The sequence below is a fragment of the Scomber japonicus genome, chromosome 4 (assembly GCF_027409825.1).
Source record: "Scomber japonicus isolate fScoJap1 chromosome 4, fScoJap1.pri, whole genome shotgun sequence".
In the NCBI taxonomy this organism is placed as follows: domain Eukaryota; kingdom Metazoa; phylum Chordata; class Actinopteri; order Scombriformes; family Scombridae; genus Scomber; species Scomber japonicus.
In genome coordinates, this window is record NC_070581.1 from 9,265,893 (window position 1) to 9,290,448 (window position 24,556).

General features: G+C 38.7%; 4 protein-coding genes across 4 annotated transcripts; 1 reads left to right on the forward strand and 3 right to left on the reverse strand.

The window, feature by feature from the left end:
- Positions 1–525: 525 nt before the first annotated feature.
- tmco4 (transmembrane and coiled-coil domains 4) lies at positions 526–9,342 on the forward strand. Its single transcript, XM_053317872.1, has 14 exons — positions 526–646; positions 1,293–1,443; positions 2,273–2,447; positions 2,595–2,622; positions 2,715–2,844; positions 3,215–3,312; positions 3,515–3,658; positions 3,843–3,962; positions 5,240–5,404; positions 5,695–5,831; positions 5,990–6,074; positions 6,312–6,429; positions 6,610–6,727; positions 8,122–9,342. Exons 1-14 carry the CDS (start codon positions 604–606, stop codon positions 8,635–8,637), a joined length of 2,028 nt encoding a protein of 675 aa, XP_053173847.1. The 5' UTR covers positions 526–603; the 3' UTR covers positions 8,638–9,342.
- A 152-nt stretch (positions 9,343–9,494) lies between these two features.
- On the reverse strand, positions 9,495–13,795 carry htr6 (5-hydroxytryptamine (serotonin) receptor 6). The gene is made up of 3 exons (XM_053317873.1): positions 12,881–13,795; positions 11,679–11,813; positions 9,495–9,851 (listed from the first exon to the last, which is right to left on the reverse strand). Exons 1-3 carry the CDS (start codon positions 13,793–13,795, stop codon positions 9,495–9,497), a joined length of 1,407 nt encoding a protein of 468 aa, XP_053173848.1.
- Positions 13,796–16,189: 2,394 nt separating this feature from the next.
- Positions 16,190–18,905, reverse strand: micos10 (mitochondrial contact site and cristae organizing system subunit 10). Its single transcript, XM_053317839.1, has 4 exons — positions 18,677–18,905; positions 17,026–17,073; positions 16,505–16,611; positions 16,190–16,403 (listed from the first exon to the last, which is right to left on the reverse strand). The coding sequence occupies exons 1-4, from the start codon at positions 18,747–18,749 to the stop codon at positions 16,395–16,397; spliced, it is 237 nt and encodes a 78-aa protein (XP_053173814.1). The 5' UTR covers positions 18,750–18,905; the 3' UTR covers positions 16,190–16,394.
- Positions 18,906–19,137: 232 nt separating this feature from the next.
- On the reverse strand, positions 19,138–23,363 carry sike1 (suppressor of IKBKE 1). Its single transcript, XM_053317524.1, has 5 exons — positions 22,955–23,363; positions 21,953–22,058; positions 21,706–21,848; positions 21,456–21,569; positions 19,138–20,307 (listed from the first exon to the last, which is right to left on the reverse strand). The coding sequence occupies exons 1-5, from the start codon at positions 23,111–23,113 to the stop codon at positions 20,158–20,160; spliced, it is 672 nt and encodes a 223-aa protein (XP_053173499.1). The 5' UTR covers positions 23,114–23,363; the 3' UTR covers positions 19,138–20,157.
- Between the last annotated feature and the right edge of the window lie 1,193 nt (positions 23,364–24,556).

Genomic DNA, 24,556 nt, shown 5'->3' on the forward strand with positions numbered 1-24,556 from the left:
CTAATCAGTGGTTCTTTCAACCTCCCATGACACATAATTGCTCATTCCTAGGTTAAATTTGTAATTGTGCGTCATTCATTTTCTCTAACACAAACTTCCCAAACCTTTCACTCGTGAACAGAGCCCTGCTCTGCGCCACATACGTGGAAGTTACGTCACTCAAAAGTTGCAAAGACATGATTACTTCAGGAAAGTCGTAAATCTTAACAACCGCGTAAACTCATACAGTCTATGCGTAAACTACTCAAAATTATTGTTATCACTGACATGGAAAGCAGATTTTTAGACGTATTTGGTAACGGAAACAGCGATACATACAACAGCAATCAAAATTAATAATTTCATTAAATTTTAATGTGCCCTTTCCTTTTCGTTTTATGAATCCAGCACATCGCAGTTCTGTGCCGGTTGACATCTAACATTAACACATCCACAATAAGTTTTTGTTGCATTGTTTTTTTGTAGAAATATTTGCCATCAAAGGCGTTTGAACGTGTGAATATCGTACAGGCAACATGTGTAATTATCAGATGTCAGAGCTCAGAAGGAACACTTGAAGGCAGCAAAAGTTCAGTCTGCAGAGTTCCGTCTATAGTTGTGGACATGGAGGAAAAACACAGCAGTACGGACTCTGACTTTACCCCAGGTACCACATATAATGTATTTATTAATTTACTTAAAGCAGTAGTAAAGTATTTTATTAAAATAACGAAGTTATGAAAAGTTATGACTTGAACCGTTAGCTAGAAAACGGCTGAGATAGCACGTCACCAAACAAGCGAAGCAGCTAAAACACTGTGTTCTATACATTATAAGTGTTATATACACTTTTAAGTTACAATTATAGCTTAAGGAACATTTAGCATTGGTGTCACATTTATATCAGCCTTCTTTAATGTTGAATTCAGGTCAGTTCATCCGTGAAATGATGAGAAGGACAAAGTTAGACTCGGTGTAACGCAGTTTCTTGTTGCTGTAATCTTTTAAGATTATTGCTAAACACCAAACTACAGTTAACAACCGGACAGTGTACAGCTGTGTAGTGTAGGTACCATTAACACACCTTATGGGACATGACACAGAACCTAACATTAATAATAAGGGTCTTTCTGGTCAATTCGGCATGTAGGCAAATCCACCAAAATAGCATTAAAAACAAAAGCACAATGTTTTAATGCATGATCATGATGTGTCTTTATTATGTGTAAATGTGTCACATGTATTTTATCTTACATGAGGCTCTTGAAACTGCTTTATGTTAATAATTAACCTTTGTCTATTTACAACTTCAGACCCAGGGGGGACAGGAACAACACAAGATGTCCCATGTGACCAAAACCCACAGGAAATTATCAGCAGACGGCTGACAGAACAGGGGCGGTTTGCATATGCTGCACTGTGTGGCGTCTCTTTGAGCCATTTGTTTACAGGGCCTGGAAACAGGTAACAGGGTCAAGAGAGATAATGTCATCATGATATTTAATGTGTGTGATATATCAATGCAATCACTGTGAGCTAAAAACCTCCCATACACCCTCTTCTAATTCCACCTAACACATCACCCAAGGGACTGATGATGACTGACAAGTTATGATTATTTGTTTGGTGTGAATTGATTATGACACCTACAATATTTCAACAGTTAAACTGAAAAAAAGGAATACTGCTTCTGAATACACCCTTTCGACAAGTGCTTATTCACTCAACAATTGCTTAATAAGAAACACCTGTGCAATGTAATGCAGTCCAATACAACACCATTAACATACATGAGGGGGTGGCAAAATGTTATGAATATTCAATGTAATATCAGCACTCACTACAACCTCAACAATAAACATAAAGTTGAATTATTACCTTTCTGACAATCTAAAAAAAAAAAATGTCAATACATGTAGAATTTATGGCAGACCAGTTGACTTGGGTTGCATAATATTACACAGGTGTTCCTATTATGTATTGGTAAACATGACCACATCTTAGTTGGACTTGTAAATGCAGTTGTGTATGTGGCCATCAACAAACAATACATTAAGTGGGTGAGATGTATGTATGTAGAAACTGTTAGACAGAAAAAGGGCAGCAGTATTGAGTTTGATCTGCATGCTGGTGGACTTGCCTCTTTTTTAAGTAAAAAATTACACATTTCTAAAAGCTGCTCTTTCCATTTTAGAATAAACATTTGGATTAATAAAATTGAATTAGCTAAATTGTAAATAGTGTTTTAACTGAACTGTTATTTGATGATGATGAGGGATTGTGTGTTTCACAGTACGTTCAGGGATCAGTACCTGCAGGGCTTGGTCCGCTGGCTGGACCTGGATGAATCAGTGATGCCTGTTATGGGGGCTTTCCTGTCAGGCCTGGGCTTTGAGGGCTCAGACACATTCCTCTCCACCCTACTGGCTGAACCACTGCTAGCTGAAGGAGCCATCCCCATCATGCAGGTATTTGTCTCTCTAACAGAACACAAGATGAGGTTAAACATCATCTTGTGGGAAGTTACGGAATAGAAATTAATTATACAGCTCTTGTTTTGTATCTGGATTTCTACAAATACACCTCCCCTGACCTGTTCATGTTTCATATTACAGGATCTGGTGTCCTTTTCTGTCAAAGACGGTAAGAACCCTTTAGTGACTGCTACTTTAAAAGTCAGGTGTCTGTGTACATTCACATAAACCTGTTACTTTAAACCTGTCATGTCCTGTCAGGCCAATATGATGCCAGAGCGAGGGTTCTCATCCGTCATGTCAGCTGTCTGCTGCGAATCTCTCAACAGCAGCTGGAGGAGTTTGAGGAAACGCTGGGAGAGAGGCTGAGGGAAAAAGGAGAGGAGAGCGAGTAAGTTATGAAAGGATGGTGGTATAGAAGGATGGATGGTGGTAGATGTGAGTCAGTAGCTTCATTTATAGAGAGCCCTTTACAATAGTAATACATTGGAAATTTCACTTGTTTTGCTTTGTTTTAAGATAAAAAAAAAAATTATATTTTTTTCAGACTATTTAAAAAACACCAATAGTGCCCATGGCAGTCACACTTATATAAAAAAAGACAATGTTACAATTGTGTGGCTTAAACAACCAGATTATTGTTTTCAAGATGTCACATTAGATTCATAAGGAGTCATTTCACACATTAAAATTCTTGGAGCCAATGGATATTTCAACTGTTCCAGCCCACTCTCTTATCTGTCTGTCTCTGCTTGCATTAGGGAGGAGTCCTCTCGGCGGCGGAGGAAAGAAAGAGGGCGAAAGTTACGCCGCTACCTCCTCATTGGACTAGCCACTGTGGGTGGAGGAACAGTGATCGGTGATTATTCCTGCTTCAAATGCTTTTCAAAACTTCAGATGCACATATGAAACACCCAGTTACTTTAGTGGACAGATAGGCTTCAAATGATAAGACTGATATTTAAATTAAAGACCAGGATAGTGCACCATTTTAATGAGTTTAATTGTTCCTTGTATATGCATCGACAGACTTGTTTTTTTCTGTACTGACTCGTTGCCAGGTGTGACAGGTGGGCTGGCAGCACCCTTGGTGGCAGCAGGGGCAGGGGCTGTGCTGGGGGCCGGAGGGGCTGCTGCTCTGGGCTCAGCCACTGGCATTGCAATCATGGCCTCCCTGTTTGGAGCTGCAGGGGCTGGATTGACTGGTGAGAGCACTGGATGACATTAGATGTGTGTGGAAAGAATTAACATTTGTAGACTTTTGACTTTTTTTTTTGATAAATGCACGTTTATGTAATTTCCATATCGATTTAATAGCTTTTCTTAATTTTTTTTTTTAGATTATTTTACTTTTCTAACTTTTTTCACTTTCACACTTTGTCTCTCCAGGTTATAAGATGAATAAGTGCGTTGGGGCGATAGAGGAATTTGAATTCCGGCCGCTGAACTCTGGGAAGCATCTTCACTTGACCATAGCAGTGACAGGTTGGCTCTGCAGCGGTAAATACAGTGAGTATTGATCTCAGTATTAGTACTAGCAGTGATAATAGTATAATAGTCTGAGGAAATCAGAGCAAAGACATGCAGCTGCCCTTATTATGATACTTTAGCCTTCATCATTCAGCTTTACTGAACACTGAATGAAACACAGTCCTTTTCAGTTTTATTCACCAGGTGGAGAAAGAGAGGAGGGTCAGTGCCAGACCACTGAAAAAGTGGTATGTACTGGGGCTACTGTTCTGAGATGAGACAAGAATTAGGTCATAATATTAGCAGAATCCTAAAATTGTAATATTTAATACATATATAAACATATATGTTAGAGTAGGTTGAATAGGTTAAATTCGCATATTACATATTTTTTCTTAAAATGAAGACTTTATTGTAATTTGTTAGTCAGGCACAGAGCACAATAAAACATTAAGCCTATATAAAACAAGGAGAGATGCATTCCACCAGATTTTTAGTAAAATTGCTATTTTCTGCCCATAGTCCTCTTTGGGCAGGTAGGTGGAACAATAAATAAATCAATGACAGAATTCAGTGTACAGTAAATGGAGAACAAAACACCAGTTCATAACATTTTATAAACATTTTTATCCCAATATTCAATCCCACCTAATCATGATAATTCACACATTTGTGCAAAGTTGTGACAATAAAATTATCATAGCCACATCCTAAAACCAGTTTGCCTCCCAACTTTCATAAATATGTGCAAAATATAAATTGTAACATTACAACAAAAAGAGTAACATCCAGGCAGTGCTTTTTAAAACACACAACAAGTGTAAAAGAAGTCAGAATATTGAGAACATATTACAGTGCATCGTAACATCATGCACCATGCATGACAACATCACCTAAACAAAGTGGATAAAAATATATAAATGGTTATATAAATATAACCAGCCCAACAAATATGCTGTGATCTTTTTTTATTCCGTATCCTTGCTTACTTATATGTAAGTGTTATGATTGCTCATACTTGATTGTACATTGAATAAAAACAACAAAAATGTATTTAACACCCAGCAAGGCTCTGGACGTAATGTTCTAAAACTATCCTGTGTCCCCTGGAGATTATGCAAACACACCACTTCAGTTTTGCTTGTACATAAAAGGCTGTAGCTCTCTTTCTCCACTAAAACATATGTTCAGTTACAGGCTTAGTACCCCCTTCAAATACAATGGCCCAAAAGCACTTAATTTACAAGTGGTGCTTAGTCGTTTCCTCAACCGCACTGGACTACCTACTACATAAAAAAACAACTGCTGTCTTCCAGGTTCGTTCCAGGCCCCGTGGTGCAGCCTGGGCGAATGCGGGGAGCAGTACTGCCTGGTGTGGGAGTCACGTTTCCTCAGGGATCTGGGCTCAGCCTTGGCCTCTCTGTTGGATGGCCTAGTCAGCATGGTCGCCCAGGAAGCCCTCAAGTACACAGTGCTCTCAGGTAGTGATGGTCAAAGCATACTCAAAACATATTTGTCACAAGCTTCAGGAGTGGTTGTGCTTGTCGTAGCATATTTTTTGTTTTGGATTTGTGTATTTGGAAAAGTTGATGCTATTGTTGTGCAAAACCTCTGAAACCAAAACTCATACTGGTGCTTGCTTGTTAAGATAGTGCATGTAATGTACATTACAGTATTTTTTGACAAATACCATATTCAGCCATTGTGCTTTTGTTTTATCGCCCTTTTCTTGGTCCTGCATTAATGTATTTCACACCATCACACTATCCAGGCATTGTGACGGCTCTGACGTGGCCTGCCTCTCTGCTGGCAGCAGCCAGTGTCATCGATCATCCCTGGTGTGTTTGTCTGAACCGCTCAGCTGAGGTGGGAAAACACCTGGCACAGGTTTTACGAAGCAGACAGCAGGTAGTGTGCTGCTTCTTAACTCTGTTAATATACACTTTAATATAGTAATGTATTGATTCCTTCTATATAATTGGAGGGGGGTTCTCAGTAAACACTGTGACAATGAACTGCTGCTTTAAAGTGGTATTTTACTTTACTGTTTCTTTCTGTATTTGAAGGGGAAGCGACCTGTCAGTCTTATAGGTTTCAGTCTTGGGGCCAGAGTTATCTACTACTGTCTAGAGGAGCTTGCCAATGACCAAGGTATGAACAATATAATGACATTCCTGTGGATTAAATATATTTAGATTGTTCACAAAGCTCTGTATATGGCATCCCTTGGTAGCTGTGGATGAGGGAATAGTTTTGAATAATTACAGCTTTTTTATTCCTCAGAACATTTTCTATGAAGTCATTCTTAATTAACATTATGCAGATTCTTTTACATCCTGCATTTGAAAATGTAATAACAGTTTTATTTGTGTTGTTGTGATTCTTTAGGTGGTGAAGGAGTAGTGGAGGACGTGTTCCTCTTGGGGGCCCCTGTGGATGGCTCTGAGAAGGCCTGGGAGAGAATAACCAGGGTAGTGTCTGGAAAAATAGTAAACGGGTACTGCAGGTAATCCATGTTTACATTTGAGAGATGTTTTATAGTTTTGATTTAGTCATTGTTTAGTCACTGTATATTTAAGGTCCACTGTTGTAGCTGTAGGGGATTTGGAAACCACTGTCTTTGACAGCAGGAATTTAAATTAGATTTTACACAAATAAATGACTTTCTGAACTCTCCACCTATCAGGGGGGACTGGCTCCTGGGGTTCTTGTACCGAAGCTCAGCTGCACAACTGTCTGTTGCTGGGCTACAGCCAATCAACGACCAGGACGGACGCATAATCAATGTGGATCTCTCATCTGTGGTGAGTCAGAGCTTTTGTTTATATTAGAGCCACTAAAGTCAGTGTAGCTACAGTATACACTTTCCCCTTCCCTGTATGCTTTTTTAGATTTTAAGAATTAGACATATGCTAAGGTCCACAGTTGAAATGATCTATGTGAAATAAGTGGCTTATGTTTTGATCGTTACAGTTTGCAATGTCTATCTTCTTTATGGAGCTTACTGTGCCTCTAATAAATACTTTTTTGGCCACTTGAGGCTGCAAAATAGGCTGTAAACACATTGCTGATATACTATAAAGTTGTTATGTGAAACATGCTAGCAAACACAGGCATATTTACACATCCAACAGACATGCAGCAAAATGAGCATTCATTTGCACTCATGTGTCTGGCCATCTGGTCAAATTCTCTGTGTAGCTCTGTTTTGGTCTCCACTAACTCCTGAGTGAAATACTGTATCTGCCTCTTAAGCTGCTACATAACTGCTCTACTACAGTACGTTAACACACTTATTGCTAACTGTGCGTCTCCTGTTTGGTATTGGGTAGTCAATGTAAAGTGGGTTTAGCAGTTTCTTTCAATAATTGTCCGCTGCTTCTGAAAATAAGGTTAATGAGAGTAGCAATACTGAATCAAAATAGTAAAGTCACAGGCTGTAAAAACCAAAAGGATGGGCTGAAAGACACTAAAACGCACTTCAGAGCTGAGAGGAACTTCAGAGGCATGTGATGATTCGCCATGATTATGTCACCATGAACAACGCCCTTCACATTACAAATAGTCATTTGATCCATTGTTAATATAAAAATATTGATTATTGCAGCTTTCAACAGCTTGCTAGAGACTTTTAGTGATTAATACAAATTAATTCAATTCAACTGAAAATAAATACAAACATTGATCACTTTTACAATGAATGTTACAATGAGATGTAATTAGTGTAATGCAATATTATTAAATACAGTATGTTATTATCACATTAAAAGAGACAGTAGTGTTATTTAAATAAAATTGAAAGAAGAAAAAAAATAAGGCCCCTGCTGGTTTCAGTTTCAGGTCACAGCAATGCCCTTGTGTCTCTCTTTAAATCAAGATGGTTGCACAAGAAACTTAACACCAGTCCTTATCATTGTGGCTGTTGAACCAAGTAAATCATCACAGGTTTAAACTTTTGCCCAAATGAACATTTAAAAAATAAAAAAGATACTTGACATGTCTGAAGCACCTTACAGTACATACATGGGAAGAGGAAAACTCTTTGTACAAAAACATAGTAAAAGAAGACATATTTACAAAGTAATAAACCTTTCTTTAAAAAAGTGAAAATTATACACTGTCATTTACAAAGAGATATGTATTCTTTTTTCTTTTTTTTTGAAGTCAGGGACATTAAAACAATGTTTCTGCTTCTCAGGTGAAAGGTCACTTGGACTACATGCGTCAGATGGACACCATTCTGGTTGCAGTAGGAGTTCCCACCAAAGAAGTCCCAGGAGGCTCCTCTGCTCTTCCTAACTCTGTGGCAGTTATAGAGGGGACAGGGGACATCCCTGACCAAATGCCCGATGAGCAACAAGTGAATGAGACACAAAGCCCAGCTGAGGAGGCTGATGCTCGTACAGCTGAAGGTGGAGACGTGGAAGAGAGAGCAGAGAAAGCAGAGACAGGAGATGGTTGGGACATCCCTGATATTTCTGATCTGCTGGATTCGCTGAATGATCCAGAGTCAGAGTGTCAAATCAGAGCCAAGAACAATTTACCACTTACTTCAGAGGAGAATGCTTGTAATCATGACACAGCATCTGCTTTTAATGCCCAGTGTGACGATGCTGAGGAGGCAGATCCAGATAATGAACACATATCATGGAGCTGGGAAGACACACGCTGGACTACAGAGCACACACACGAACAAAGGCGGCCAAACTTGTAAAGAGCATGTTACAGGACCAGCTGCTTCTCTGTAAACTCATCTCAAGTTTTCTTGTTTGTTTGTTTGTTTTAGCGTCCAAGCTTTGTTGGAGAAAATATGAATCTCATTCTCAACATACTGACATGCCAATGCAAACATATGGCCCCTAAATGAACTGCTCTGTTTAACCAGTGTTTGTGAATGAAGTAGATTTTTTTTTTTTTTTTTTTTTTTTACAAACTGTAAATAGTGTCATAATTTATTTGCTAAACTCCGTCAGATCAAGTAACTGTGAATATAACTGGTGTTTTTCAGGTTTCAGAGGGTGCAGTAAAAACGACAGTATCTCATGTTCATTTCCTTCTAATTTTCATCCGTTGGCCTGGTTGCTATGGATATTATCACAGTAATTTGATTTCCATAAGGCCGAGGGCCAATTCAGTGAAGGTGACAGTCTTCTTCAAGGCCTTTCTTTGCTCTTTTCCATTCATACCAATGTGAAGCACTGCTTTTTATACAGTTCATGTATAAGGGCACTGGTAATTGGAAATAGTCTGACTATCAGTATTGCGCCTATGTCATTTTTCCAGCCACATTTCATAATCTGAAAGAGACACTCAAAAGTCGACATAGAACCAGAGTACGATTGCTGAACTTCCATCTGAATGTGTCTTCTCAAAGACATTTTGCAGTGACTATAAACAACTGATTTTAAATATTTCTTAACATTGTTATTTGTCTAATTTTATTTCTCTTAGGACTGCACTCACCTCTCATCTCATGTATTCATTTTCAGTCTTTAAATCCTTACCTTTAAAGCCTTACCTTAAATTCTGACACTAATTACAACACACAAACTGACTGCTCCAGCCTGCAAATCAATCCAGTGTGTCCACCTGATTGGGCAGAAGCAGAGGCAACTCAATCCCAGCATGCTCTGCATCCAACAAGTTGACAGCGTCAGTGGCGGTAGCTGGGGGGTGGGTAGGGTCGGAGGCCAGAGGGGAGGTGGGGTCGCTGGCCAGGTTCGGATCTCCTGAGTTGCGGAGAGAGAGGGAAAGCGCCGGTGAGGGTCGTCTGGGTGACCGTGAGGAGCAGCAGGGTAAGAGCCTTCCCAGAGCTTGCTTGAAGTCTCTCATGAACAATGGGTAAATGATGGGGTTCATTGTGCTGTTGCAGTATCCCAGCCAGGTGATGGCATCAAAGAGCGCAGGGGGGACGCACTCGCACACTGCCTGAATGAAGACAGTGGAAAAAATGACGAGCATTAAGACATCAAAAATTTATTAAGAGTCAAATTTGGAAAAAATGTAGTTTTAAAAGCACCCTGTGGAGTTTTCGACCACCAGTAGCGCAACTGAGTTTTTACAAGTGCTACTTCCTCCCCTTGATTTGTGTGTGCATATTTCACACTATTCTGCTAATTGGCAGTGGTGGTAACATGCCATGAAATGTAGCAATGCAATAAAAAAAAAAAACGCAAGAAGGAAGAAAACTGCAAATTAGTAAGCACTGAATAAAATAATGTGCTATTGGAAATATGCAAAAAATCAGTTCCAGCAACACTTGTAGTACAAAGAACAACTGAATCAGGAGACCAACTGTCTTGCAGCCTTGTTTTGACCTCGACATAACTTTATTTATAGCCTACATTTATTGTCCTTTTTGTAAAAATTATTAATTCGCTTTAAATTGATAGTGTTCATTCACTTATGTATTTATTTATCTATTTTCTTTTTCTTTTTTTAAAAACAGATTTAAGGTACAACTCATAAATAAAAACATAAATTCATATATTAATCTATTTTATTATTATTAATATTTCTATTCATTTTATTTTACATTTCTAGTGCACATCTATTCATATATTTACTTCCCAGGTCCCTTTTTGGCACAGTTGGGGAAATAAATACAGACAATATGCCTTATTTATTACTTATTGTTCATCAATTTATATATTCATCTCTGCATGTTTTTACTTATTTAGCTTCCCTGTGCCTTCTGGGATCCTATACATCTGAAGTACAGTACTGAAAAGTTGTGAAATCATTTTATGAACAAAACATGAACTTTCTCACTAATCACATAAGCTGACAACTTATTTTAACATAAAACATCTCATTATCTCTGATTAAGGGAAAATTAAACTGGTAAAAACAGTGATCTGGAATATAACCATTAAGGCTAGATAGAGAAACAGTGAAGGAGGAGACAGCTGTTAGAGGAGAGCTTCCAATACTATGAAGATGAGACAGGGAGGCGGTGGGAATAGGGCAGAAAGGAGGGGTGCGTTTCACACACCACATTGAGTGTTAAAAGAAAGAAGAACACAGACACAGTGGAGTCTCTGTGCTGCTCTCTCTGCTATGTCATGCAGGGGAGAAGCGAGAGGGCACAGATGGGAAATCAAAATGACTGGATCATTGAAAGCTTGAATAACAGGACAAGTGTCATTACCAATTTAGATTAAGCTGTTTTTTTGACATTAATTTACTCTGGCTGAGGTTTTTCATTGCCTCCACTGTTTGTTTACTAGGTAATGAGTGCTTGCCTTCAGTCTAATTGAATCAAAAGCAACAATTCAAAAAAAAAAACCCAATTATTAATGGCACTTCGGTGTGTTGTTTTCTTGGTTTTGGAATGAGTCAGTTGCACTACACTGAAATGTCTATTTCCTTGTTGGAAAGCTTGGCAAGTCTGTGACGCCAAAGCTGGCCAATACAAAAATAGATCAGTATCCAAGTGAGTTTTTTTTCTCTTTCTTTTGCATTTATTTCACACTCTTTCAGTGTCCACCACCCGTATCAATTTGTGAGAAAACTGGGCTGACAACTTCTGAATCACTGGAATAAATTAAATAAGAGAAGTGTTTCAAAAACAAACAAAAGACAATCAATATCAGGCTTTTTAAAATGGTAAGTAAAATGCTTGATGAAAGAAAGAAAGCATATTGACATGAGTATATACTAAAGGTGAAGGCAACCTGGATAAAGCCCCTTGCAAGCATAATTACTCTTCACTACACTTATGTGTTACAGTATATCTACAGTACCTTTACTGACCTGAGCCATGTTGGTGATGAAAAAGGGCAACCAAGCGCTGAAGAAGAGTCCCAAGAGGACTCCTAGGGTCAGACTGGCCTTCAGTGCCCTCCGACCCTGCCTGTGAGCCAGACGACGCTCACTGTTCACTGACGGCTGTGGACAACAGAGTGAGAAAGTAAAACCCAGAGTTATAGATACAATATCAATCACTCTAACCTGTCTGAGTTAGTCATATCAAGTGGATATCTGCAACATTTAGTCTTTTAGTATCACATTTTTGTCAAATTGGACTTTGCCATTTAAAAAACATCTATTTATTTGGCTTATTTGGATGTCTGAAGCTTCATATTAGTATATAAGTTAGAAAATAGAAAACTGTAAGTAAAGGTTATTCAATTCACTAGATTTTATGTTGTTTTAAGCCGATTGATTTAGAGTGTGTGTGTGTGTGTGTGTGTGTGTGTGTGTGTGTGTGGGCGCGCGCGTGCAGCACATCTGACTCTCTCTGCTTTTCTCACCATTATTTCTTGACAGGTTTTACACCTCTTTCCTTGGCTCTCTATGGGTTCATGTTCAATGGCATCTACTCTATTATAACATCAGCCTTTGACATCATCACGAGCTCTTTGCCCTTAAGTGTCAGTGGAAAAGCTGCAAGCCCCCACTCACTCTGGTAATGTTCATTGCTAAACTCATGGCTTGGTCAAGAAGCTGTATGTCTATGCTTTGTGCATCTTTCTAATTGCAGAAAATAGCTGTCTGATTTTCCTCTAAGATTGACAATAAAAAATGCAAATGTATCTTTCTAAAATGCTTTCTAACAGCATTTTTGCAGGTGTGTATGTGTGAAGCAAACAGTGGTCATTAATACTAACAGTAACCACCTCAAGGGTCATAATTGCTGCACTTAGATAATGATGATGATGAATTGAGGAGTAGTCCGTATGAGTAGCATAATGTCAAAATTGTAAAATGTCCAGAAAAAGTCAAGCTTGACAACTCTTACAATAGATGAGTAACTATAATTTGGTTATTATCTTTGTGCTCTGTGTCACCTTTTCCACTCACATAATCAACCTTTTAAACTCCTACTCTCCTGAATTATTGCTAAGCTTAAAGGGCAGTCTACATTGTCCACTAGTTCATTCAGTGTTTCGGGTAGGAAACCTATATGACTGGCACTCATACACTTGTTTTATTGTTTGGTCTCTCTGCCTTACCGGTACATTTTGTGAAACGGGAGGCTCCTGGTGACTGCAGTCGTCTCCGTCCTGGTGAGCTTGCCCTGCTGCACCCCCAGGTGAAGGAGGCCGGGAAGGTTCCCCAAGTGAAGGATGTGGGTGTGGTGGGTGGCTCAGTGCTGCGACCCTCTTCGCCTGTCTATGTGCTGCCAGAAGAATCCGACAGTAAGTGAAGCAAATGGCACTGGAGGGCAAAAAGAATGTGAGTACAGATGCCACTAGAGCAAAGGGCAGGGTGACCCGTAGGCGACACTGGAAGGAAAGACCTCCAGATGGTGAAAGCTGAAAGTAGGACGCTGGGTACAGTGTGTCAGAGTAGGAGCTCATATTGGAACTGCTGACCCCAGGAACCGATGAGTGTCCACTCCCAAGACCTAGGCTGTGCCAATTCATCTCAATGGGCAGGAAAGAGGCCAGTGCTGCCAACCCCCAAGCAGCTCCAACCAGGAGCAATGCCCGAGGTGGAGTCATCCTCTGCTTGTAGCGCAGTGGTGAGATGATGAAGAGGTAACGGTCCAGGCTGATCACACAGAGGTTGAGAATGGATGCACTACAGCACATGACATCAAAGCATAGCCAGACCGGGCAAAAGGCTGGCCACAGCACCCAGGCACCACACAGCACATTGAGCATGGCTGGGGGCATGACCACCAGTGCCACCATTAGGTCAGACAGGAACAGAGACACCAAGAAACAGTTGGAGGTGCACCGCAAAGAGCGATGGGCGAACACCAAAGCAATGAGTAACATGTTGCCACAGACTGTCATGAGGATGATCACAGTCAGCATAAAGGCCAGTAACCACGGACCACTGCCAGTAACGTTCCAAGCGCTGGTGGTGGGAGAGCTGCTGTTGTAGCTTCCCACGTAGCCAGACAAATGAGAGTCAGCCATGGCGGTGGTTGGCAACAATCAATGTACCAGCTCCTGAGGTTTCTCTTCAGGCACCACTTAATATCACAGACCTTGACCAGTTCGCCTGTGCCGCCAACGTTCTCACCTCAAGGACTAGCCACCGAGGTATCCCTGTTATGGCTGACTGGACTGTGCTCCACTGGTAAATATCTCCATCTTCCTTTGGCAAGAATTCATCCTGGTGCTCTGTGATTAATCCCACTGCCACCAATACACTGATCAAAATTGCCAACAGTTGCACTCATCTCTCCATCCTGGCTGGCACGTCCCTGCCTCATCCACAGCTAAGAGCCAGAGTGAGCCATTCGATGCCTGCCAGAGGGTTTTGAAGCCGCATGTCACAATGATGATCACTGGAGGAGGGCACACAGACAGATAAGCCTCAACTAGGCATATAAGAGCAGTGTTGGTGAGAAGAAATACTGAAGTTGAACACAACAAGGACCAATTCTCAGAATTATATCTCACCTCACAGAAGTATAATTGCACAGCTTCCACACGTCCTTTGCTGTGCTGGAGCTCGGCTGCCTTTCATAAATCCTTTTATTCTGAGAAATAGCGAAGGGGAGCAGAAAAATCGTGCAGCTGTCATTTGTAAGCAAGGCTCTATTCAAGAGTGGTGTACAGGTACTATGGTCCTTGTGATGCTGCCTTTATGTCCCCCGCTCCTGTTAATCCCTGTGTCTGCCACTCCAGCGCGCCTCCCAGCCAGAGCGCACAGCTTCTGAGAAGGAGCGTGTCAAAGCATTGAGCTCTTAATGCATAACCATGCACAATCACAGCCAAGAAATGCTAATTCAACATCATAGGCAGTGGTGTGGGTGGTCTTTCTCCATGTTTGGTCATGGTGTTTTTAACTACTGAGATGCAACTTTTATGGCATTTTTCTAATGAATAATAATAAGCATTTTATGTGATTGTTAGATCTACAGTGCCTGTGAATAAAGACAAACAGTGTCCAAACTTTTGAAGTGGAAGAGATTTTTCTGAAATTGCACATTTATATGTATAATTAAAGATCTAATATTTAGACATATTTCATATTTTTTAAAAGCAGTAGTCACCAGATTCAGTATCTATTAAATGAATATATCAGCTTAGGTTTGTTTTCATGTTCTAATGATTTCAAAGGTTGACTTACACTGGAATTAATTAAGCTTTAATTATGACGGGTCCTTGGAAATATTCTTGAATTCCTTAGCGATTCAATAAATTTGCATATCTGTTTTTATTTTTTTATTTGTTGTATTTGACAGATTTATTAAAGCTCTAATTGGTTTATTAAAGCTCTAATTGGTGTCACACCCGTGACTTCAGAAACACTTGGTTGCACCAATGGATTTAGGTGTGTTGTTGTTAAGGGGGTATTAAAGGAGCACTCCACCAACATTATACATGAAGTCCAGTTTACTCGTCATGGGTATAACTACAGTACTCTGCCTGTAAAACCAGTTGAATACTGTCTTCTGTTGCTTTGTGAAAATTTCACTCTGATTAAAAAAAAGAAAAAGGCAGTATTGGAAATGTAGGATGTTTTTGGGGATAACTGACTGCAATAAAGATTAAACATTAGAATAGCTCTTTTTTCTTTCTTTCTTTTCTTTTTTTACACCAACTGTGGACATTTAGATATCAATCTTTTTTTAAAACAGTAAAACATGAATGATGAAATGATGATGATACTAAAGGTATGATCTGGTATTGGAATAGGTGTAAATGGTTTGTTAATAGTAGATTAGAATTAAAGTTCATGAAATATTTTTCAGTGACTCATACATTTACTCCTAAATTATTCAGCTAAAAAAACAAGGTGTGATGATATTACCTCCCTACCAGAGCAGTCGACTACCAGATGGCATAAAAGACAATAGCTTTTGTGGGTTAAATCCTTTACACTTCAGCATGTCAACAGCCGTGACAAATGACAAACATAATATGCAAAGCTCTTATTTTTCATTCCGCCTCAGAGATGACTAATCTCATCCATCACTACTGTGCCCCTGTCATCTGCCACATCCGACTGGCTGCCAACCCTCTGACCCCCTTTCACCCACACCAAGCCCACTGCCTTATGGGACAGCGTTTTGATTGCAGCCACCTTCCTCCCCGACACGTTTCAGAAAAATCACTCCTACTCAAATTCATAAATAAACTGAAGACCACCTATTCAAAGCTGCATTAACACTTGACTCAAATTACCACCATTACATTTGGAGTGTTAATTATATGAAGCATAATCAACAGTAGCTGTTATGATTTATTACTCTAGGGTTGTTTTTTACTAAACGTTTAAATATGGTTTTACATGGTTTTCATCCTTTCAAAAGACACCTGAGCAAAAAAAAAAAATCAAACATATGAAATCAGTTTCATATTTTTGTCATGATAATTTTATTAAATAAACACAGACTGTCCTGATTAGGCACATACAAATTATACAGAGTCATTCTAGGGAAGGATCGTCCAACAGGGAGACAAAAATCTAACTGCAGAACAGTGCAAATGGTGACTCTTCCACAGACAAAACAAAACAAAAATATCCCAAAAATGAATAAGACAGTCCCTCGATGACTTGTAGCTATTGTTCCTGTAGAAGAAAGTGAAAATCAGTTACATAACTCATGATTTACATTGACAGTGACACAGGATTGTTGTTTTGACAGAATAAGGAATGATTTCAGTTCTAACCTTTTCGCCTCTGTGCAGAAAATAATGTGACTTCAGGTCATTCTGACAGTTGGCATATGCCATGCCAAGTCCCGCTCCTGAGCCGAAGGAAATCGGCCATGTGTGCCCTACAAATGGAACAGATACTTTATCTCTTCTCATGCACAACATCACAGTGTGGTTAACAACTTATCAGACATGTTGCTGTAATCCTCTTCATACTCTAGTCTGTTACTTCTTTATTTTTCACTTGATGTTCCTTTGTGTGTGTTTTGGGTGGATGAGTGTTGTAGGTGGTCTTCTCCACAACAAAACCACCAAACAGACCCAAATTCAAATTTTACATACAATAATGTATCATGTTGGAAAATACAGCTACTGTTGCATTGTAGAAAATGCTTTTTAGCTGCTAGGAGTAACTGACAGACAATTACTTGTACATGATGGGGTAGCATATCACTCCTTGCTCTGCTCCTCTTGTCAAGGAGCTACATTTAAGATTCAAGGTGCAGTAAAGAGGCAAATCCAAAGAAACGACTTACTTTTGAAAAACAGAACAGAAAAAACGATTCCTAACCCGAGTCCAGTGCCTGAAAAAAAAAAGAATAAAAAAAACATTTAGAAATACATACACGACAATGTACTGGTATCCAGCTGCTAGCTTTATTTCTATTTATTCAAAGTGTATGTGTATAACGTTGATAATTGTCAGTCTTGTTCTTTCAGTGACTTATATCATGTACATTTATATTGTGTATTATAAATTGTTCATGTTATATGTCATTGGGAGATAGCTAAACAGAGATTAACCTTTTTATTGCTTACAAACTCATTACTGTCTAATACACACAACATTAAACTTTCACACTCTAAACTTGAACTTGTACACTCATTCATACAGTTAGAGCCCAACCGGTATATCAGTCAGCCGATATTATTGGCCGATATTGACCTATCACAGATATATCAGTATTGATGTATACGTACATAGCGTACATATAATAAGTTATATAGGTAGAATTGTATGTATGTATGTATTTGATATTTTTTCTTAATTCATGTTTAATATATACATACATTTTTTGTTGTGTTTATTTATTTGTAATTATTTATAATTATTAAATTCCCAGATAAGTTTTCTGTTTGAATGCAATGCTGTCATTTTATACAATAGATATTATTAAACTGTAAAGTACGCCTCCTTTACATACATTTGTCACAAATGATTGTTAACCATTTGAAGTATCATTACAAAAACGCTTTTACATATATGTTCTGTATACAAGATTATCTGCCAAAATATTGATATTGGGTTTTTTACTCCATATTATCGGTATCGGCACCAAAAATACAGTATCGGTCGGGCCATACATAAGGTGGTATGAATGTGGTGGAAAGCACAGTAGTTTTTTCCTTTAACTGTTCCAAAGCATATGTTATCTGAATACACTAACTCCCTTAATATAACATTTGCCAGTCACTCTTTCCACTCAATGACATCACACCAAACTCCATTCAAATATATGTCAATTTTACAGTTCTTAATTTATCTGCAGTACGTACATGACTATGGATTTTTTTGTGGTATAAGAATACATGGTTCTACAATACCAGTGACTTATCAAGTAATTCTTAATTTTAATAAATTAAGTCAACTTTACCCAGCTGCCTTCCTATATCACTTCTATCTGTTTTTTTTCAGCCGAGACAATAAAAAGCTTATATGGTTTTAAAGTAGGGGTTTATCGGTAATTTTAGTATGCCGAATTAAGGGGTAGGCATTGCTGTCTCGTAATAAGTCTTACTTTGTGTCCATTAATGTTGTATTTATCGATAAAAAAAAGAAATATCTATATTAACATTTTCTGAATGGTGAGTCCCCCTTAGCCTCTTTCCAACACAGAAATCTAGGGGTTACGCAAATAGCGTTAATAATGCGCATCTTTACGGCAAGTGTATCAAGATTCCCCTTTTTCTTAATGACACTGCAGAATGAACCCTAATTATACCAATTAAAAAGGATTAAGTCATGTATATCTGTCTGGTCACTGAGTTGTCCTTTACGAGCCCTTTATGGTTAGCTAGTTAGCCTCTCGCCCAGTCAATGACACTACAGTATAATCTTGTGCTTTTGTTGCCCTTGCTGTTGGATATTATAATGTCAATACACGCAGAAACCTCAGGGATATTTACCGAATTTAATGGCACCGTCTGCCAGGCATCGGTCCCACTTTTTCCCCAGTTCCTTCTCAGACATGCTGAACATTAGCTTGAAGCAAAGCTGTAAGTGTCAAATCCAACTCTGCTGATGCCTTCAGGGACTGTCGGAAAAAATCGAGTAGTTTCGTCTTGAACGCAGAAGAAGGACAAAATGACAGAGAGCAGGAGGTTTGCTAAAGCCTACAGTTTGAAAAAAGACAATTTGTAACGAAAAGACATGGATAAGGTAATCTATATCCGTAAAAACGCTTAATTAGTTCAAAGTCTGTGCGTGCCTTCTGACTTGAACGCAGCATTGATTATCGTTCTCGCAAACCTCGCGATGAATTAAATCCAAAGCAACTCAATGTCGCCATCGTGCGTCCAAGAATAGAATAGCCTGATCTGCATATATACTGTATCTTACAACAGGGGGGAAAAAACATACACAGATACACAACTGTTTATTGCAAATTTATTTTAAAGTTTCTGAATGAAATTTTCGTTTGACACGATTCATTACACTGCCATGAAGTCATTACAGCATGTTCACCTTAATAACACTGATTTCCTGAGATGACAATGTACAATTTCTGACAACATACAGTGCCCAAACATTTTGATATCCATCACACAAAAACTTGGCAAATTCTGAAATTGTTACCATAAAATAAACATGTGCCATCAACTGGGACACTCGATTACTCTGCACATAAATCTGAAACTATAAAACTGGTGTCCATTACACACAAAGTACTAAACATGGAAATCGTGTCATATATGAATTCTACGAACAGACAAACGTATCAAATTGATATAATGATAATCACAAACAAATGATCCATCACCACTCCTCAGCAGGCAAACTGTGTGAAACAGCCAAGAGTCGTCTTGTTGGCAGAGTGATTATCAAGCACAAACACTTAAAATGATGCAACCTACGAGCTAGCTGCTTAATAGACTTCAAGTGAACTCATAGCAGGGGTGGTTATGAGCAGTTATAACATACTGTGAGTGTGTGTGTGAACAGCAAAGGGGCACCAAAGAGGTAGAAACTGTGTCCGTGAAGAGTTAATGTATCTTTGGCCAAAAACAAATAAAAGCCCCTTTGCTTTTACTGCCTTTACCGCAGTATGTCTTGGCTCCCAATGAAATATCTTGTCCGAGATTACGTTTATTTGAAATTCACGCAAACACGACTGCAGTGACAATACACATACTTTACATATGAAAATATACAACAGCTACCATCCAAATATACCTGCTGGTTAACGCTTCTTTCAGTCAGTCAGTATATTGTGTTATTAATTGACCTTCACTACCAAAAAATATGCTGTGGTTTGACTGAATTCCAGCTTATGTTTAAAAAAAAAAAGTGTACATGGTGAACCCATGTAAAGACACCATCAACCCTGTCTGCTGGTCTTGAAAGACTTTTTGTTGCCCCGAACCACAGTTCACACTGAGGCTGCTGATCATTCCGACTCTGGCTGAGGGGTCTGTTCTTGTTCTTGTGCTGCTGCTGCTGCTGCTGCTGCTACTGTTAGCTGGTTGGTTTCCTCTCTTGCTGTCTTCACAGAGCTTTTGCTGATGGTCAGGAGGTCTCGCAGCTCCTTGTTCTCAATCTGAACAGGACAGCAGATTGATTTTTTTTAAATTAATTGATCATTTTCTCTCTTACTGTACCTTTAGGCTGCGTTCACATTGCAGGCAAATCTGATTCAAATCTGATTCCTTCTCAAATCTGATTTTTAGGCCTGACTGTCCACACTGTTTTTACACTGTTTTTAAGTGTCCAAATCGGATTTGGCTCTGTTCAGTGATATCAGCTAGCAACAACAACTGGAATATGGGCGAGTGGTTTCAATCTGGTTTGCAAAAATCAGATCTCATGTGATTTATGACTGATCAGACTTCATAAGAGCCATTCGATTCCAATCTAGATGGGCCAAAAATCGGATTTTGGCTTGTAGTGTGAACGCAGCCTTAGAGGTATCTAGCCATGCAAAGTTTTGCTTTAAATAGAGCATTTAACCATAGTAGGGATCCTCCTAATGGGGTCAAAAAGAAAACTTGATGTGTAAATCTCTACCCAGTGATTTTTAAACCAGACACATGGATTTATAAACTGTGCCTTCTGATTCCCTATGCACACATGGTTGAATTGTTAATATACCAGACATTCATTTGAACAGCAGATTTAATGACAGTGTAATTAGTTAAATTTATTTAGCTTTCTGTTTTTGGAGTTTCATATATTCGCTTTTATGTAAATTTTAGCATTTATTGTGCTTTCACCTGAAAACCAACATTGAGATGAGAAGTCTGTAAAATCTAGATTAAATTGATTTACTGGGTGGATGTAGTCCCCACAGTCCATGTAAGGCAGGTCCATTCACTAGAGATGTAGTCCATGCATATGGATTGTGAACCCAAGGGTATGGTTTAGAAATTCATCCCCACAGATTTCTGCATCAAGGTTTTTTTCTCCTATCTGAGCCAAGGGGGAGGGGCTCTGTTTCAATGCTTCAACATCCACAAATGAAATTCCATTCAATGTGATTGTATTGTATGTCAACATACCTGGGTGAAGAAAACTAAAACTATCTTTATTTCTAGATATTACCACAGGTCAGTTAGAATATATGTTTGTTTTGTAACACATGTATTGTTCAATTACAGTATATCACCCTCTATACATATATTACCACATATAGATACCCTAACTACACACACAGTATTTAATTTGAACAGACGGCATGTTCTCGCTCACCTCCAGTTGAGCGAGCCTCTCTCTAACAGAGCAGTAGTGCTGATCATCCACCTGCACGGCTCTTCTCATCACCTGGCCCATCTCACATATCCGCTCCACCTGGCTCTGCACTTCCTGGATAAAAGTTAGACAAAAAAAAATCTCAAAATCCCAAAATGAATGGATTTTTCAGCTCTAAAGCTATCACTGTGAAATCCTATTGTACACATGACTAAGAATTTTAATATGAAAGAAAAGAAAGCTGCTATACTTTGGCGTGGTCCTCGTGGAGGCTGAGCACAGGTTTGGTGTCCAGCTCTTTTTTCGCCATCATCAGCTGGAGCATCTGCTTACGGTACCGACCCATAATCAACTCTAGAGCGTACTGGTGTTCTTCAAGAGACAACCATAGTTCTGTAGAAACAGTCATGAAGACATATCAGAGGATTAACACACATATAAAACACTACCATTATATTACATAAAGAATAGTGTGAATAGAGTTGTGTTTTTTTAACCTTTATTTTCCCGCTGCAGTTCCTTGATTTGAGTGTTTTCCTGAGTCAGAAGGACATGAGGCTTGTACTTGGTCAGCTCCTGAAGCTCTGAAGCATCTTCTATGTGCTGAGAGAAGTACAGGCAGATTAAATAAAGGATAAAGAATCGAGTGTATGAGAATATGCATTTCACACCCTACATCAAGAATAATGATACTACGATACTATGAGTGTGATGGTAGAATCAATTTAAAAAATATATTATGTTGGTATTAAAAGTACTTTTTGATGTACAATCTCAGCATCAAACGGTCAACCGATATTAATTCAGATATTAATATGTCAGCCGATAATTTCATATATAAATAAATACATACATAAACACACTTTCTTTGCATTGATCCCTTAAATGCAGTTATCAGACACTGAGAACAGTAAACTACACTGGGAATTTAATAATTATAAATAACTATAACTAACTAAATAACAGAAAAAAATATATACCAAAAAAACCTGTACATATTTAACTTGACGTAGAAAATGAATCAAATATACATTAAATGCTGCCTATATAACTTTTTAAAAAATTGGTACATATTGGACAACATATATGCTGATACTGATATCTGTGATAGGCTAATATCAGCTGTCTGGCTCTAATCTTTATAAACAAGCAATATATAATAATAACAATAATAATGATAAACACAAAATACATTGTTTCTCCATGACTATTAGATTTATTGAAAGAACGTCATGCCAAACTCCATTCAAAAATCTGTGAATTTAACATTGTTGCAGTTACCTCAAAAATACAGACCTACAAAGCACCTGCAGGAGTCATTCTGAACATGATAAAAAATCTTCAGGTAAACTGGGAACTAAACTGACCCTGCTGCGGGTAGCACTTTATTTCAATATACTCTCTGCTTTTGATTCCCATGCGCCCCTGTGAGTGAATTCATGTGGAGAAACACTGTCACAGGACTGGTTTGACGTGTTGCTAAATGTTGTTGTCCTTACCTTGTCTGGAAGGGCATTTCCAACCTCTTTCATGCCCTGAACCCTCTGGCTGAGGGCCCCGGACTGCTCTATCAGTCCCTCGGCGGCCGTGTCGTGCTCTTTCAACCTTTCGAGAAGAGTCCGAGCATCGCCCAACACTTTTTCTAAAGTGCAGGCCATTTACTAGAGAGCTGACAACTGGACGAGACGTAAACAAGCTACTTCACACTACCAGTGGGGTAAAAAAAAATGACCCCGCGCAGGCTAACTTAGTGTTAGTTAGCCGCAGCAGCTCCAATGCATTTACAGCAACGAGTGCAAACTGTTAACGTTACGGGTATGTGAAAATAGCTTTCGGAGGACAGTATGAATATAGTTTATATAATTACGAATGAAAAACTAACCACTATGTTTTGTTGTCAAGTCAGCCGTTTCCGCACTAGGGCGAAAGATAACGTCACTTCCTTTAGTACAAACCAACGTTAAAAGTGAATGCTGCCACCTACTGTAGGGGATATGTAGTACCATATGCTTCAAAAAACAAACAAACGAGAAAATTACTTACATTAACATTATATTATATTACATTATATTACAATAACATTTGAACCTGTAATTGTTTGTCAGACCTTTGGTGCTCCCCTGCCCTTCAATCTTCCTTTTTTAAAATCTCTTCTCTTACACTGACTACACTAACTTTCTTACATTTTTATGGACAGTTAAATGACATCTGACCAAATATTCTCCCATCATCAAACCAGCATACCATTGGTGTTTCCTGCTCCACAATCAATAAACTCCTTTCTTTCTATTTCCCTCTTTTTCCCCCCTATTTCCTTGGAGGACAATAGGTACTAAATTGTTGCACAATGTTAAACCATTACTGTGTTACTTGATCTCAGCTCTGCTATTGATGCCATTGATCATGGTATTGTACTAAACAGGCTAAACCAGCTAGGTATTTCTGGGTCTGCCTTAGATTGGTTCTCATCTTATCTTACTGATAAGAGCTTTTCGGTCTCTGTTGGTCAGTTCATGTCAGACACAGCGTCTCTGTCTAGGCCTCTGTCGTGGGACTTACATTGTTCTCTTCATACCTCTTGGACAGATTTTTAGCCATTTTAGCTGCATCTCTTATCATTTTTATACCAGTGATACTCAATTGTATTGCTTTTTAAACCTCATGAAAGTAACCAATAGTCCATTCTAAATTAATGTTTGGAATCCTTCAACATTTGGATGGCTGACGACTGACTCTAGTTAAATGCAAATAAGCAATATATGAGGTCATTAAATGTTTGTATTCAGCATAACCTTCAAAGTTTATGCACTCATGTATTTTACAATTGAGTAGCATTGAAAAAATGAAAATATGTGGTGGATAAGGCTGGGATGGATTATTTTTTCTTGTTTAGATGATTGTAATGCTCTTTCTACCTGTATAGGTCTTTGAAATGTCTCCAAAACATCCAAAATGCAGCTGCTCTGCTTGTAAGTAGAAATAACAAGAGATCACATGCCAATTGTATCCTCTCTGCATGGTTCCTAATTAAAATTGGACTTTAAAATACTGGTGCTAATTTATAGCGCCTTGCACAGTCAAACACCCCAGCATATTGCTGA

Coding starts and splice junctions, on each gene's coding strand:
- micos10 (XM_053317839.1), bottom strand. CDS start 18,749: ATGTTCAGCATGTCTGAGAAGGAACTGGGGAAAAAGTGGGACCGATGC. Junction 17,074..18,676: donor AGACGGTGCCATTAAATTCG/GTAAATATCCCT, acceptor TTTTTTTTTCAG/GCACTGGACTCGGGTTAGGA. Junction 16,612..17,025: donor TTCTGTTCTGTTTTTCAAAA/GTAAGTCGTTTC, acceptor TTCCATTTGTAG/GGCACACATGGCCGATTTCC.
- htr6 (XM_053317873.1), bottom strand. CDS start 13,795: ATGGCTGACTCTCATTTGTCTGGCTACGTGGGAAGCTACAACAGCAGC. Junction 11,814..12,880: donor CCGTTTCACAAAATGTACCG/GTAAGGCAGAGA, acceptor TGTTGTCCACAG/CCGTCAGTGAACAGTGAGCG. Junction 9,852..11,678: donor TCATCACCAACATGGCTCAG/GTCAGTAAAGGT, acceptor GTCTTCATTCAG/GCAGTGTGCGAGTGCGTCCC.
- tmco4 (XM_053317872.1), top strand. CDS start 604: ATGGAGGAAAAACACAGCAGTACGGACTCTGACTTTACCCCAG. Junction 5,832..5,989: donor TTTTACGAAGCAGACAGCAG/GTAGTGTGCTGC, acceptor CTGTATTTGAAG/GGGAAGCGACCTGTCAGTCT. Junction 6,728..8,121: donor ATGTGGATCTCTCATCTGTG/GTGAGTCAGAGC, acceptor TCTGCTTCTCAG/GTGAAAGGTCACTTGGACTA.
- sike1 (XM_053317524.1), bottom strand. CDS start 23,113: ATGGCCTGCACTTTAGAAAAAGTGTTGGGCGATGCTCGGACTCTTCTC. Junction 21,849..21,952: donor ACTGCAGCGGGAAAATAAAG/GTTAAAAAAACA, acceptor CTGTTTCTACAG/AACTATGGTTGTCTCTTGAA. Junction 21,570..21,705: donor TCCACGAGGACCACGCCAAA/GTATAGCAGCTT, acceptor ACTTTTATCCAG/GAAGTGCAGAGCCAGGTGGA.